General features: G+C 36.8%; 1 protein-coding gene across 2 annotated transcripts in view; it reads left to right on the top strand.

Moving 5' to 3' along the window:
- The window catches only part of LOC144437039 (solute carrier family 35 member E3-like), a 40,382-nt gene extending 23,647 nt beyond the window's left edge, over positions 1–16,735 (top strand). The window contains exons 4-6 of one of the 2 annotated variants that reach the window (XM_078125910.1): positions 956–1,038; positions 7,399–7,584; positions 15,443–16,735. In XM_078125910.1, coding sequence (XP_077982036.1) covers positions 956–1,038; positions 7,399–7,582 — 267 coding nt within the window. In that variant the 3' untranslated portion in view covers positions 7,583–7,584; positions 15,443–16,735. The remainder of the gene's footprint in view (positions 1–955; positions 1,039–7,398; positions 7,585–15,442) is intronic. The other variant, XM_078125918.1, reaches the window with a different exon arrangement.
- Positions 16,736–16,975: the final 240 nt, after the last annotated feature.

The following is a 16,975-nucleotide window of genomic DNA, read 5'->3' as shown; positions in this document are numbered from 1 at the left end:
GAAAACCCTGCACATAGCAACAGCCAACTGATGATGATGATGTAAATTGCAAAGGTAATGACTTAGAAGGATGTAGACTGTCAACAGTCGTGTGTGCCTTTCTTGCTACAGTTTATCTAAAACTAAAGTCATCGCCTCGCTCCGATCCGGAGAAATACTATAACTGTGTACTGATCAGCAAGTGCAAGAGGCACGAGCGACTGTCATCACTCGCTGTATCTCCCTTTCTATTACTTATTCATGATGTGAATTGGAATTGGGCTTTACTCTATCGTATGATTTGCATACACCACTCAGCATTTAACGCATATACATGTACACTTCAGTGCAAATTTGACCCCGTAAATGTATTTTGATGGTCATAATCATGACAAGTAATTTACCTTTCCTTGTACGTGTACAGTCTACTAGCTAGCTGCGAGTTAAAGGAGCTCAATTGGCAACAACTCATGGACTGTTATCATGCATATAATTTTTCTTCTCTGAAAGTCTTTCACATGTGAATATCCAAGTTTCTCCAGTGTGTCTTGATATGTTAACTCGCTTGGTGACTCTGGCAACGCTATGTTGATTTTGATTGACAAGCTTTGAGAACGATGACCCCAGTGTCAACCATTCTACAGTAAAAATTATCTTACTGTTATCGTGTGAGGGCGCGGCAAGGAAGAACAGTCGTTCGTGCCTTCGGCAATCTGTGGCAATCGCAGTTCCTATCAGTATGCATTAGTATTCAGTGCTACGGATGCGAGGCGACGACTTTGTTTTTGATGAAACGTAACAAAAATGGCACGAACAACTGTCGACAGTCTAAGAAGGATGGCAAGCTGACAGACATGTAAAAATGAACATGTTTGCCTAGCAACAAGATCAGCCCATAGTAACAACTAAGTAATGGTGTGCATTCATTGTCCATACTGTATCAGTTGTGCTACAATGGCATTCTTTTTTTTTGCAGGTGTTGGTGCTACTGTCAGGAATCATTGCATTTTCAGTTAATTTATCTATATATTGGATAATTGGGAACACATCTGCAGTCACGTATCCTTTGAACATGCCATTCAAACAGGAGTAGCTTTCCACTTTAATAGTACACTTAATGTTTTACTGTAATTTATACAACTATCTAAGGAAAGCATTACTGGATAAAATAATAACTTCAATGCCAAACTTTAGTCATATGGACATATACGATAAACTATGCCATTTAATGTTAACATTTCCCATTGATACCGCAAACTTTCTACACAAAGCATTTAATTGTAGGAAAACCTTTATTTATAATTGAAACGTATTTGATATTTATTTATTTACGTATTTAATTTGAAATTTCTTTTTGTGTCCTATAAGCCACAGGGCTGGATGTGGCTCTTTTGTTTGTAAGTTTTATCTAATTTTAAATAAGTCCACATTGGACACCTTAATAAACAATAACGTTGGAATGGCATGGGTTTTTAGCTCCCGTATGGGAGGTAATGTCGTGGCGATATCTGTCTGTCTGTCTGTCTGTCTGTCTGTCTGTCCGGCCATCTGCCTGTCTGTGCAGAAATTTTGTTCCAATGATATCTCAAAAGGTACTGAAGCAAATGTTCTGCAATTTATAATGTGGCATTGTTGGGCTGTAACTTAGCGCTGATTAGTTTTTGATGGGTGGTGCTTGCATAATTAATGATAATTTCTATAATTAATGACACATAGTAAAGCCTTATTAATAGTAGGCACCAAGTCAGGCCTAATCAGTCTTTGCATCTCACTTGTATTTGATCTTGAGGCAGACTTTGGACTTGAAGGAAATGACACCATGTGTGTGTAAATCCAGCGAACAGTCAACTACTTATTTTATTACATACTCATACAGGTTTTTTGTACTCCCAAATATTGATATTTCCTTTCCAAAGGTATGGGAAGACATACTAAAGATTCAAATTCGTTATTTTATATGTCTTGGCTTGTTTCACTGTAATGTTTTTCAATGTTGCTACACACAGTAAATCCATTCAGTAGGCAACCAGCCTGGCTGTAATTTGGTGAAGTCAATTAATTGCTCATTTGCATAATTAATGAACTTTGGCAATGAGGGCCTATTCCGAGAAAGACCACCAAATTTGATGAAACTTGCTTAATATATTGACAGCAAAGATATGATAATATCGATTCAATTGCTAATTTGCATATTTGATGAACTTTTGCAATAAGAGATATATAGCCAGGACTGTACTGATTTCAAGTGAACTTGCTATAGATATTGATTACACAAAGGTACGACAGTACAGAAAGACATTTCAAAGTCTCAGCAAGCACATTAACAACATTTCCCCACATATGGGAGCATTTTCAGTTCATCTCTGGTTGATCTGTCCTGTTTGATGTCACACAAAATTTATCAAGCAAACTATAATGTGCATCACATTGAGAATTAGTGATTTGCATTACATGTCTCTCTTTACCACTTGAGTCTTGTTAATTGCACATGTCGATTTCCTTGCTAAGAGCTTGTGTCAGCCCTGAAAACCGTAATGCATTAAGGCATTATCACCCGAAGTGGACAGTAGCCTGCTTGCTACCTTGACATTACCAAGTCAATCAGGTACCAGGAAGAGATTATTCACTCCTTATAAGGCATTTACAATCAGACCATCTCTGTATGGCTTGTAAAGACCATCCAGTTGTGTCACCAAATGGCAGGCAAAGGTGACCGGGTTTTAAAAAAAAAGTGGCTGGGGTAAAAGCCAATACGTTAGGGTAGTGACCACTTCATGAGCCCATTATTCAGGGTTCTCCTTGCAGGACATTATGGAGGCTGTCCGTTTGAGATCCCATTATACATTCACTTCCTTTTACCTCTGGAATTGCCCCTAGAGGCTGCAGGTGGTATATTTTAGCTAGGACCGATGGTAGCCTCTCAGGCTCAGGTCCACTGAGTGTCTTTGCCTATACAGAGGCTGTTGTACCTTCAAATTTCTATCATCGTGTTTTCAATGTCCCCAAAGAGAAGAGTCTTTATGTCCAATCTTGTTGGTGCCCTTCCTGTCACCTTTCTTTTTGTGCTGTGTTTAGGTACTCTGTGCCTATAACGTATCCAGGTAAGTATGCATGACAAAAGTGTAGTTTACAAAGGGAAACATATTATATGTTATTTATTTCAGATGCTAAGGCCTCAGCCCATCACACAAAACATTTTATACAATAGAGAAGAAAAAGAAGAAGGAAATAAATAGCATTCTACTAATAATTTATGGAAGAATAATTTAAATGAAAAAGTAAGGTAGAGGATAACATATACAGTACATCTATGTTTGCTGAACAAAACTAGTACGAGTGTTGAAAGCTTTATGAACAAAAACTGATAATTTGTACTGAACTACTTCATTCTTACATGCCAGTGGGGAAAAACATTTTTCTTTCATGGGGTGAGCTCTAAATCTTTGAGGAATGAAATCTAGTCTATGGTCGTTATATAAAGGGCAAAACAAAATAAATTGACATTCATCCTCAACAACTGTAAAACCTTGTCTTTTACAATATGGACACACTGTGAGTTCAACAGGAATAGGTGGACTACAATGACGTCCCACTTCAATTGCTAAATTGTGACTAGAACATCTGAGCTTAGCAAGATCAAATTTAAATTTTATGATTTTAACACGAGAGGTACAATTCAGGTTCAAGCATTGACTTAAAATGTACATAACTGCACATGCGTCGAGAGTCATTAAGTGAGGCTGACCATTCTTGTCTGTAACAATCTTGTAGTCTCTCACAAAACAAATTTAAAAAGGTTTTTGAGTCCCCCACCTGATGTTCAATCCAAACAACCCGAAACCATATCTGAATAGTAATTCTCTTATCTTTGTTGCCCATGTGATCCTACCAGCAGAGTCTAGATTTTTTAACATTTCGTAACACGCCCTTGGGTATCGAGAATTGTCCATTTGTACAAGTTCAGCCAGTAAGAAATACATCGCTTCATATATACACAAGATAGTGGAAATCTACCACACTCACCCAGAAGTACTTCTGAGTTGACAGTTGAGTTCACAAAATTTGAAATGTACACGTTCAATGACCGGGCATATTCATATCCCCAAATTTCAGCTCCATAGCAGAGCACTGGTACATTACACGTGTCAAAAAGCTTAAACGCCTGGATTAGGGGAAGACCAATCTGATTAAAATCCGATGTAGATGTCGGCTAATCGTTCATTGCTATTTTACCTTCGTTATTTTGCCTGAATTGACCTTCGTAGTACATGTTTACGTTTTTAGCCTGATCGCCTTCTCTACATCTGAACTGGCGCACATGCAAACGAATTTCTGCTCAGTAAGACACACAGCCAATCAGGTTGCGTCTTACTTGTCATGGGCATACATGTGAATTTTCCCTGTCCAAAGCCATAACTCAGACATGTTTGAACAGATCTCATTCAAAGTTGGTATTAGGACAGTGTTCTATGACATACATGTGCATATCCATTTTCGTCGTGATACGATCCAATATGGCTGCCTGGCAGCAATTTTGTTGGCGCAGTTTTCATGTCCAAAGCCATAACTCAGACATGCTTGAACAGTTCCCCCCCCCCCCCCTGTACCCAACCCATCCTTTATTGTTGAATGGTTTATTCCATCATGTCATCTTAAAGATTAGGCATGTCCCATGTCCAACGAGGAGACACAACATGAGTAGGCATGTTCCATGTCCAACGAGCAGACACAACATATCTAAGTCTGTTTGATTTAGGTTCACAAGTGTTGTTCCGTGATCAGAGTAGTGATATCAAGAAAATGACAACATAAACTGCCAGTTCCTTAAAACCCAATCATAGCGGGGACTATGTCATTCTCAATGACTTATTTCCTCTAGAAGACATGTTCTCCTTGGCAGGTGACCAAGAAAGCCTTGATGAAAATAGTAATTATAGTGTATGACAACATTTACCGGCAGTCAGCGAAGGGAAACATATTTTTGTTAGTGTGTACTTCTCTGGATACTACCTTCTTCACTGGCAAGTGTTTGGTTGGTTTTTTAGCACAACTGAACTGATAAGGTTCAGTAGTGCTATAGGAATGGTGTGCTGTCTGTCTGTCTGTCTGTCTGTCTCTGACTGTGTGTGTGTGTGGACGACTTAAACTCAAAAACTGCCAGACTGATTGCCTTGGTATTTGATGGAGACATTACTTTTGGTGCCTATAGTTGGGAAATTGTTCAAAGCAAAATGATCACATCACAGGCATGTGATCTAGGTCAAAAAATGTTGTTTTGGTCAAAAAACTTAAACTCAAAAACTATCAGGCAGATTGATCTGAAATTGGTGGGAACATTCTTATGGGTGTGTAAATTAAGATTTGTTCATTACATGATGATTACATCAGTAATATGAAAAGTATGGCTTTTTGTGTCTTTTTGGTTAAAAATGTTTAATTCCAAAACCACTGAGCAGATTCAGCTCAAATTTAATGGAGATGTATATGTGGGTGTATAGATGAAGAAATATTAATGATCTTATCAGTGATGTGCAAATTATGTGTAAAAATGTGAATTTTGGTCAAAAACTTGTATCTCAAAAAGCACTTGGTCAATGAGGCTGAAATTTGGGGAGATGTTTCTAGAAGTGATATTCTGCAGATGATGTTGAACATTTTTTGACACAGTTGGCTCAAGCAAGCATGACCATGCCCTTAGTAACAACCAAATGCCATTATATTTTGCTAAAATAACAACATCATCTGGTAGGTAAGTGAGTAAACATTCCGGAAATGTATGCAAATATTCCTAGCAACCAGGACCACACCCATAGCAACAACCAACCACAAAGATAGCAGGGATTCTTAGACAAGTGAGCAAACATTCAAAAAAAGTATGCAAATGTGTCTAGCAACAAGACCATGCCGATAGCAACATCCAAATTATTTCATATCTTGCAAAGATAACAGGGATTAATAGACAAATGAATAAACATTTAAAAAAATGTATGCAAATATATCTAGCAACAAGACCACACCCATAGCAACAGCCATTTGATGATGTATATCACTAAGATAACATCAGGTATTCATAGACAAATGATCAAACCTTCAATAAATGTATGCAAATATGTCTAGCAACATGACCATGTCTTTGAGCTTGACAAACATTTTCAAGGTTAAAAGACCACTAGAAGTAAACCAAAAAGGCTCCCGTTCAAAGATATCATTTTAGCATTTTCCTGGGGTATTTGTAGTGAACTATATATTCACGTTCTGTAGGCGAAGTGTATCATGGAGTGATTGTTTTAATTGTCTGGGTTAGCTGGAATTTTGATTCACCAGTGTGGCAAAGGACTTTGAAAACAGTTTTGCCATTCTACATTTAAAAGTAAATAAAGTACAGTCATGGCTATATATCCCTTATTGCAAAAGTTCATCAAATATACAAATAAGCAATTAATTGACTTGATACCATTTTATCTTTGCTCGGTCAATATCTTTACCAAGTTTTATCAAATTTGGTGCAAACTTTCTTGCTATAGGCCCTAATTGCCAAAGTTCATTAATTATGCAAATTAACAATTAAGACTCAGCACTAAATTTCAGTAAAATCTATCATATCTCTGTATGATCAATATCTGTGGCAAGTTTCATCACAATTGATAAAGTCCTTCTGGATGAATTAATTGACACAACTAAATTTCATTGTATGCCTTTCCCACATCATGGAACATGAAACATCAATGTTTAGGATGTAAAAAAAACCTGTAAGAGTAATGTAATGAAATAAGTAGTTGACTTGCTGGCTGGATTTACACTATTACATAATAGTGTCATTTCCTTCAAGTCCAAAGTCTGCCTCAAGATCAAATACAACAAGTGATGTTACAAAGGCAGATTATGGCCAGGGTGGGTGCCTACTGAATGGATTTACTGTGTGTAGCAACATTGAAAAACATTACAGTGAAACAAGCCAAGACTGTAAAATAACGAATTTGAATCTTTAGTATGTCTTCCCATACCTTTGGAAAGGAAATATCAATATTTGGGAGTACAAAAAACCTGTATGAGTATGTAATAAAATAAGTAGTTGACTTGCTGGCTGGATCTACACACACATGGTGTCATTTCCTTCAAGTCCAAAGTCTGCCCCAAGATCAAATACAAGTGAGATGCAAAGACTAATTAGGCCTGATTGGGTGCCTACTATTAATAGGGCTTCACTATGTGTCATTAATTATAGAAATTATCATTAATTATGCTAGCCATGCCCACCAAAAACTACTACGTCTGAAGGTTTGTTATTTAGTATTTAGTAGTTCAAGTGTGTATGTGAGGCAGATATCATTGCTCTATTGTTATCTTCACTCATCTGCATTGAATAGAAGGTCAAAATATCAAAGAACCTTTAAAAGTTTCTTTAACCAATGATATCAGATACAACATGGTTGGTCACTTCAAAGTCTGTCTTACTCTGATGGGAGGCTACTTTCTATTTGATGACCCATTGAGGGTCAACCAACTGTTTGGCATTGGCATGACCTTGACTGGTATCATCCTGTATACTCACTTCAAAATGGAAGAGCAAGAGAGAAAACCTAAAATGGTACTGAGGGCCTAATAGTAAGGGTTTGATGTTATGTACTAACACTGTAAATAGTATACCTTAAACAAAGCCTTTTGTACTAACACTGTAAATATCTTAACTTAAACAAAAGGCATGTTCATATTGCTTTTTTCGCGGGTTTTTTCTTTGGCGTAAATAGGTGAGAACGATTAGTAAACAGAGGGGATCAGCTGTATGTGTTCACACATGGAATTTGACACCTTTATCTGCCGGCGTAAACGCCCTCAACGATAACAGCGTAGTGCGTTCACTGTAAACAACATGGCTGACGTTGTAGAGACTGCCTTGTGTTTTTTATTGCGGTACACGTTCATGCGTTCGAGAAATAAGCGAAGACGTCTTCTCATGCATGTTAACAATTTCACTCGTCGTCATGATGCCCAGTTTAACTTTCGACAAGCCATGCAACACGCTCGACGTCGACATGTCGACCAACGTGAATTCATGTGTTTTCTATTCGTACAAATTCTGAATTCAGTCACCAGCCCGGTTAACCGGACCATTTGGACGGAGCAATGAAAGGGGTTTTTGACTCAGAGTTTCATTATTGACGATTGATAACCTTGATTCGAATGGCGACTTCTGCAGCCAACAGGAAGTGATTTCATTTAATACACTGATTGAGGGCGCTTACACCGGCATTAAGCGTTCACACCTACAACTTAGTACAAGCTAATCCTTGCCTCCGGAGGATCTGCGGAGCTGAATCGACCAAAACCTCTGCAGTAAAATAATCCACAGATTCTCTGGAGTCGACCATTCACACACGCAAATTACCTCCAGAGTTAATCTAAGTCACTGATTCTGTGGGGAATATGTCCCAGTGTAAACAGAGTAAAAGTCTTTTGTACTAACACTGTAATAGTGTACCTTAAACAAGCCTTTTGTACTAACACTGTAAATAGTGTATGTTAAACAAAGTCTTTTGTACTAACACTGTAGAGTGTTTCTTGAACAAAGCCTTTTGTACTAACACTGTAAATAGTGTACCTTAAACAAAGCCTTTTGTACTAACACTGTAAATAGTGTATGTTAAACAGTCTTTTGTACTAACACTGTAAATAGTGTATCTTGAACAAAGCCTTTTGTACTAACACTGTAAATAGTGTATGTTAAACAAAGTCTTTTGTACTAACACTGTAAATAGTGTATCTTGAACAAAGTCTTTTGTACTAACACTGTAAAAAGCCTTTTGTACTAACACTGTAGATAGTGTTTCTTGAACAAAGCCTTTTGTACTAACACTGTAAAAAGCCTTTTGTACCAACACTGTAGATAGTGTATCTTAAACAAAGTATTTTGTAGTAACACTGTAAATAGTGTATCTTGAACAAAGTCTTTTGTACTAACACTGTAGAGTGTATCTTGAACAAAGTCTTTTGTACTAACACTGTAGAGTGTTTCTTGAACAAAGCCTTTTGTAGTAACACTGTAAATAGTGTACCTTAAACAAAGCCTTTTGTACTAACACTGTAGATAGTGTTTCTTGAACAAAGCCTTTTGTACTAACACTGTAGATAGTGTATGTTAAACAAAGCCTTTTGTAGTAATACTGTAAATAGTGTATCTTGAACAAAGCCTTTTGTAGTAACACTGTAAATAGTGTACCTTAAACAAAGTCTTTTGTACTAACACTGTAGATAGTGTATCTTGAACAAAGTCTTTTGTACTAACACTGTAGAGTGTATCTTGAACAAAGTCTTATGTACTAACACTGTAGAGTGTTTCTTGAACAAAGCCTTTTGTAGTAATACTGTAAATAGTGTACCTTAAACAAGGCCTTTGAACTATCACCTTTGAGGAACAACTAGATATGGCTACTCATACAATATACACTCACTGATATATTTTTTGTTTTTCTGTGGAGAATGTGTTAATCAGGGCGCCAAAGTCCAAAAAGTGTTAAAACGAGAGTTACCTTACATAGTTTGAAGTACAATTTTTGACATCATATTTGGTTAGAGTAATATCTGGGCCTTCGGAAAACTGATGTTGCCCCTCTGGATTCTCTTGCACAAACTCACAGGAGGCAGTTTCCATGGTAACAGTGACATTATTTTGAATGATGCTAAACATTAAAAAACATCATATCTCAGGCTCCAGAAGTGCTATAATCATAATCAAAGTATGTGTATATGTGTTTGGAGAGACAGGCAACACATTGATCATATGACTTTTCAGATCAAAGGTCAAAGTCAAAGTCAATATTCAAGGTCATCTTATTTTTTCTATATTTTTATTAAAACTCTGGTGAAATGTTTTATATAACTAACATCAGGTATAGTTGTTAAAGCTGAAAATCAGTCACAAAAATAGGAAATGACGTAGTCTTTCAGGAAAAATACAGCGAAAGCGTATTTGGAGATGCTTTATTAAAAAATTCTGTTACCACGACAACTGATATCAAGATCCACAATTATGAAAAAAATGACAATACTGAAGATCTCAAGGTCCCAAGTGGTATAGATATGACGGAAGAGTCTGTACATGGGTTTTAGGGGACGGACAACTCATTGAACACATGATCTTTTTGATCCAAGGTCAAGGTCATCTTAATTTTTCAGCTTTTATCAACAAATCGCCAAAACAATACAATAATTACAATTACAGATAATGTTACATGCTATAAAGAGGTCATAATAGAAAGATTATGACAAAAATATATTGGAAGTTCCTTTGAAATTACACAAATGGCAACATACAATGGCATATATATGCACATCAATTTGTTTCATGATACGATCCAATATGGCCGCCTAGCAGCCATTTTGTTTGCAAATTTTCCATGTCCAAAGCCATAACTCAGACATGCTTGAACAGATCTCATTCAAAGTTGGTATTAGGACAGTGTTCTATGACATATGTGCATATCCATTTTTGTCGTGATACAATCCGATATGGCTGCCTGGCAGCGATTTTGTTGGCGCAGTTTTCATGTCCAAAGCCATAACTCAGACATGCTTGAACAGGTCCCCCCCCCCCCTGTACCCGACCCTTTATTTTTGAATGGTTTATTCCATCACGTCATCTTGAAGAGTAGGCATGTCCTATGTCCAACGAGGAGACACAACATGAGTAGGCATGTTCCATATCCAACAAGCAGACACAACATATCTAAGTCTGTTTGATTTAGGTTCACAATTGTTGTTGCGTGATCAGAGTAGTGATATCAAGAAAATGACAACATAAACTGCCAGTTCCTTAAAACCCAATCATTCTCAATGACTTGTTTTTCCTACCTTTTTATCTAAACTTGAGTTGTTGTCGCGCTCCAATCCGGCCCAACACTACTATAATCGCATACAGATATCGAGGGCCAAAGGCCTGAGTGACTGTTGTTCCTTGCCATGCCCACACGATAACAGTAAGGACATTTTTATTGTAGACTATTTGACATTTAGGTCATAGTTCACAAAGCTTGTCAATCAAAATGAACATGGTGTCGCCGGAGTCACCAAGTGAGTCAAGACTTTCAGAGAAGAATTATAGATGCCTATGTCTCTGGGAAAGATGTTTTCGTTAGTGTGCCAACAGGAAGTGGCATGTACATAGCCTATGAAGTCGCTCCGATTGTCTCGATACAGCTAACAACATCTGCAACACCAGTGTGCTAGTAGTATCCCCGTTGATAGCACTTATATAATCCCATATATAAACGGCGAAGGCCCTTTGTTGTCATTTTGCTGAATAACAGGCAAGTGGTAACAACCTAGCGAGAGCTCCTACTAAACTGCAGTTTTGCATGTGTTCTTACTGACCATTGACATCTACCGTACTGTGACCAAGTCATTATGAATATATGACGTACTACGTATGTAATTACCACATTCATTTTCAATAAGCATGGAAATCTGAGGTACATTTCTCGAAATTACTTTTGGTCAGACGTCAGAAAAGCTACGCCGACTTTGCCGTTGATAACGTTACGCAGCTGTCAATCAACATGTAGTACACACACACGAACTAATCCTAATGATGCATACATTTATCTCCAAAATAAACATGATAGCTGAAATAAAATAAATAAAAATAAAATAGTGTGCCATATACATGTACACGATTACAAAAGTAAATTTGTCATTGATGTCAATTCTAGCCTTCTTCTTTGCTTGGAACCAAGTTATGAGCACATCGAGTACAGATATTCTCTGTGTCTTGCACAATGACCAATCCCAATCAGAATGAGTGCAAAACGCGTTGACCGCCTTTCTTTGATCTTCGGTGACAATAATTGACATCTTACTCATCCTGACTGCAAGTTCAGACTGACTGTTCTAAACTTTGACTGCACAGTTTATAACATGTTACAATGTTGTACCATCATTTCACATCCATTTCTATACACAACCAACTGTGCACCCTTGGTGTACGCGATCCGTTGCTATGAAATGTTGATAGATAGAACTTCTGTCCATGTCACGTCTGTAGCTACTGTTCGTACGGTCGTGGCGTTGACTATCATAAAATTTCAATGATATTTTCCATGGCCAATAAAGTAGGAAGTGTGCCATATGTCGAAAGAAGAACAGTTGCCCTACCATTATCCATTTATCAGCATTGTTCTAATTTACAACACAGTATGTGTAAAATTCAAACTACCTGGAAGTATATAAATTACAAGTTTATATTGTCTCGATTTTGTATCATACAGTAATTGTTAGTATCGCATTTCTTTTGAAAATGGTTTCAATTCTGAATATAACAACAAGATTCGCATTGTTTAAATATGTAACAATAAAATGTTCACAGTGTAGCAAAAACTTCAACTAAGTAAATGAGCCTGAAGTTCGGTATGGTATTGGGTATTTTTACTCGTGATCGCCTGTATTGAACTTTCTTCAACTGTAAAATTTAACAAATCAGATGATCATGAAATGCTAAATTGTTGTCTGACGTACTTCAATTTATTAGGGTCACCCTATTCTTTTTTTCTGTTTTTCATTATCTGGCTGACCCAAAGTTTCAACCCCCGACATCAACAACACATAAAAAGAAAACATCAAGGAGGAAAAGACACAACAAACTGTCATATCATATAGCATTGTGATAAAGATTACATAAATTGACTCCTTAATCAGAATCTGAAATAATGGGGTGCAATTATTGCATAGCTTTAGGTATATAGACTCCGTACTCCGAGGAGGCACTAGTTGAAGATGTGTCGGATCGGAGCACGATCTCCGAGCTGTGGTAAATATGGAGGCACATTTCGAGAGGTTTAAACATTTCTGTTTTTGTTTCAGGTAGAACGTCTACCATTTACACATTTGAATATTATCTACGCCTCACTATCACACATTTTATACATGAATTTTATTACTATATAATATGCTAGCTGCAGTGGAGGGAAGGTAAAAAAGGGTGTACAAAACATCTCTTTCTTGAGTGGTGTGTCGGTCAGAGTTGGTACAATTTTAAGTCGCTTCCGTAGCACTCTCTCGCTACCACTGTAACAGCTGCTAAACAAGACAATAGTATAACATTGCAATGATTTGATAGAACGTGATTTTCCTCTTCGGACCGTAATCTTAGTTACGGAGTTCAGAATATAACCCATTTGCGTTACATTTTCATGGTGTTGGTGAGAGCATGGAAGTATAACGCACTTATACTTCCATGGTGAGAGTCAAAACCATTCCATTGAAAGTGTCACTAAAAATAGATGTTGCATGCCGTCCACAGCATACGTCCCTTTCAGGCCACTGACGCTAATCTAGTTGCCTCCACAACCGGTAACCTAGCTATGGCTACGAACACTCCCAATCTTGTGCAGTGGAAAATTGAAAATAGTGATACTGCTTCACCTTGTCTTTGGTATATTTTGACAGTAAAACTTGAAATTGATATGTATATGTTAGGCATTCGATTTACTGATAGTAGATAAGGCGATGTTTGTGGGGTGGAGTAGCCACTAATGTGAGAACCTGGGATTGAAAGCCGGGCCTTTATGAAAGAACAAGTCGGCCACGTGAATTGTATTCTGAGAGCCCATCATATGTTCATATGCCGCCGGTAGTTTTTACATGTAATGATAGTAAGGATAGGAGGTAATAGGTAACTTACTACATCGGCAAAATCATCAAACTTGAAATAAGTGAGTGTCGAACAAGTGAAGGCGTTATAAATATTTATTTACACACACTAAATAAGCAATAAAATTTATAATACACAAAAATTACATGCATGATAACAGTCCATGAGTCGGAACCATTTGAGCTCCTTCGACTCGCAGCTAGCTAGTACTTCTACTACTTGTACTAGTAGACTGTACACGGCACCATAGACTAGTGAGCATGACAATGTATTGGGCGTCGAGGTCGTCAATGACGTCATTTACAAATGTTAAAAAAAACCGTGCAGTTTCAAGCTTTAACAAAAAAAGATAGAAAAGGAAAAAGTACTTGATTATGACCATCAAAATGCATTTATGAGGTCAAATTTGCGCTGCAGTTAACGTGTGTTGAATGTTGAGTGACCTTACATTGAACTGTATGCAAATCATACGATAGAGTAACGCCCCATTAAATGACGTCACATCATGAATAAGTAATAGAAAGGGAGATGGCACGAGCGAGAACAGTCACTCAGGCCTTCGGCCCTCGATATCAGTATGCGATTATAGTAGTATTGTGCCGGATCGGAGCACGGCGACGACTTAAGTTTAGATAAAATGTATGATATAGTCTATCCTTTTTGGTACATTCTGATATCACAGTCCTTATTACATTCTGATATCTCAGTCCTTATTACATTCTGATATCTCAGTCCTTATTACATTCTGATATCACAGTCCCTATTACACTCTGATATCTCAGTCCTTATTACATTCTGATATCACAGTCCTTATTACATTCTGATATTTCAGTCCTTATTACATTCTGATATCTCAGTCCTTATTACATTCTGATATCACAGTCCTTATTACATTCTGATATCACAGTCCGTATTACATTCTGATATCAGTCCTTATTACATTCTGATATCACAGTCCTTATTACATTCTGATATCTGTCCTTATTACATTCTGATATCACAGTCCTTATTACATTGATATCTCAGTCCTTATTACATTCTGATATCTCAGTCCTTATGACATTCTGATATCACAGTCCTTATTACATTCTGATATCTCAGTCCTTATTACATTCTGATATCACAGTCCTTATTACATTGATATCTCAGTCCTTATTACATTCTGATATTTCAGTGCTTATTACATTCTGATATCTCAGTCCTTATTACATTCTGATATCTCAGTCCTTAGTACATTGATATCTCAGTCCTTATTACATTCTGATATCTCAGTCCTTATTACATTCTGATATCTGTCCTTATTACATTCTGATATCACAGTCCTTATTACATTGATATCTCAGTCCTTATTACATTCTGATATCTCAGTCCTTATTACATATTGATATCTCAGTCCTTATTACATTCTGATATCTCAGTCCTTATTACATTCTGATATCACAGTCCTTATTACATTCTGATATCTCAGTCCTTAGTACATTGATATCTCAGTCCTTATTACATTCTGATATCTCAGTCCTTATTACATTCTGATATCTCTGTCCGTATTACATTCTGATATCACAGTCCTTATTACATTCTGATATCTCAGTCCTTATTACATTGATATCTCAGTCCTTATTACATTCTGATATCTCAGTCCTTATTACATTGATATCTCAGTCCTTACTACATTCTGATATCTCAGTCCTTATTACATTCTGATATCTCAGTCCCTATTACACTCTGATATCTCAGTCCTTATTACATTCTGATATCACAGTCCTTATTACATTCTGATATCACAGTCCTTCATTAATTCTCTTCTCTATCTTTTCACAGAAAATGAGTCTTTGATGATGATTCATGCATTCTGGAGTGAGTAGTTCCCGTACTAATAACCTTGGATGATATTAATCCCAAGACACTAGGAATCATTCTTTCTCATATTGGAGAGGTTTACCACTCTAACAATAACCTTGGACCATATCATTGTCAAGACACAAAGGGACATTGCACGATGTCATGCAAGCTCAATAAACGAACATTGTTTGAATAAACATTCCAAAAATGTATGCAAATATACCTACCAACAAAACCATGCCCATAGCAACAGCCATATGATCACATATATTGCAAAGATACCATCAGGGATTCATAGATAAGTGAACGAACATTCAAAAAATGTATGCAAATATATCTAGCAACATGACCACACCCATAGCAACAGCCAAATGACTGTGTATATTGCAAAGATAACAACAGGGCTGGATGGGCAACTGGATAATCATTCAGTAAATGAACACCTATACCTAGAATGGATCAGAATATGGGTAAACATTTTTATCAATTGTACAGTTGTGCTACAACACCATTGGCGTCAGTTTTACATTGCATCAATCGTAATTATATAACTGCCACAATTTCATTATGGTGACATCATAATTATATAAAATGTGCTGATGCCGCACTTGGAATGTGCGTTTAGGGGAGGGGGTTTTGGCCTAAACAAACAAAGTCCATTGATTGAGCATGTGTGACATTGTGTGATTGAGTAATCAGTGTTTCTGATACTTGAGAGGTTTGCCACTGAGTTCTCCTATTAGAATTTCTACATGCAATATTTTTTTATTGAACACCCTATAAACATGTACATATAGGTGTTTATGGAATGTGTGTATGGAATACTAATATGTTTATGTAGGTACTGATAGGATATGTTACCAGTGTCTATACTTAGGCTAACATGTACAGTGTTTCCTGAATGATTGGCATATCCACTGAACTACATGTATAACATACACATTATATATGCTACATTGTGTTACTTTGCAGAGATCTGTAAGCATAAAATCTGTCAATCATTTGCCATTTGCCAGTTTATTGCTTATTCAATGTATTTATACTAATAAAGAGAGATTAGAAATACTGTGAATAAATGATTCATACATTAATGTTATGTGCAATGTCAATGAGATCACAGTCCTCCCTCACTGTCACTGCTTTAAGTCTGAATCACATGATTCATACTAAGATTCATATCTTGTCTGTGTCAACAGCAAATGAAGAGGCATAGGATTCCACTTACACTATTTTTGTATTTTCATGAAAGGATCACCCATCGCATACTTCAATGGTTCATAACACTAGTATGTGTTGTACTACCCATGGTATACTTTATGTATTGTACTACCCATGGTATACTTTATGTATTGTACTACCCATGGTATACTTTATGTATTGTACTACCCATGGTATACTTTATGTATTGTACTACCCATGGTATACTTTATGTGTTGTACTACCCATGGTATACTTTATGTGTTGTACTACCCATGGTATACTTTATGTATTGTACTACCCATGGTATACTTT

Source organism: Glandiceps talaboti, chromosome 1, assembly GCF_964340395.1.
Source record: "Glandiceps talaboti chromosome 1, keGlaTala1.1, whole genome shotgun sequence".
NCBI classification, from domain to species: domain Eukaryota; kingdom Metazoa; phylum Hemichordata; class Enteropneusta; family Spengelidae; genus Glandiceps; species Glandiceps talaboti.
The sequence above is the reverse complement of the archived record's forward strand: the minus strand, read 5'-3'. Positions and strand labels throughout refer to the sequence as shown.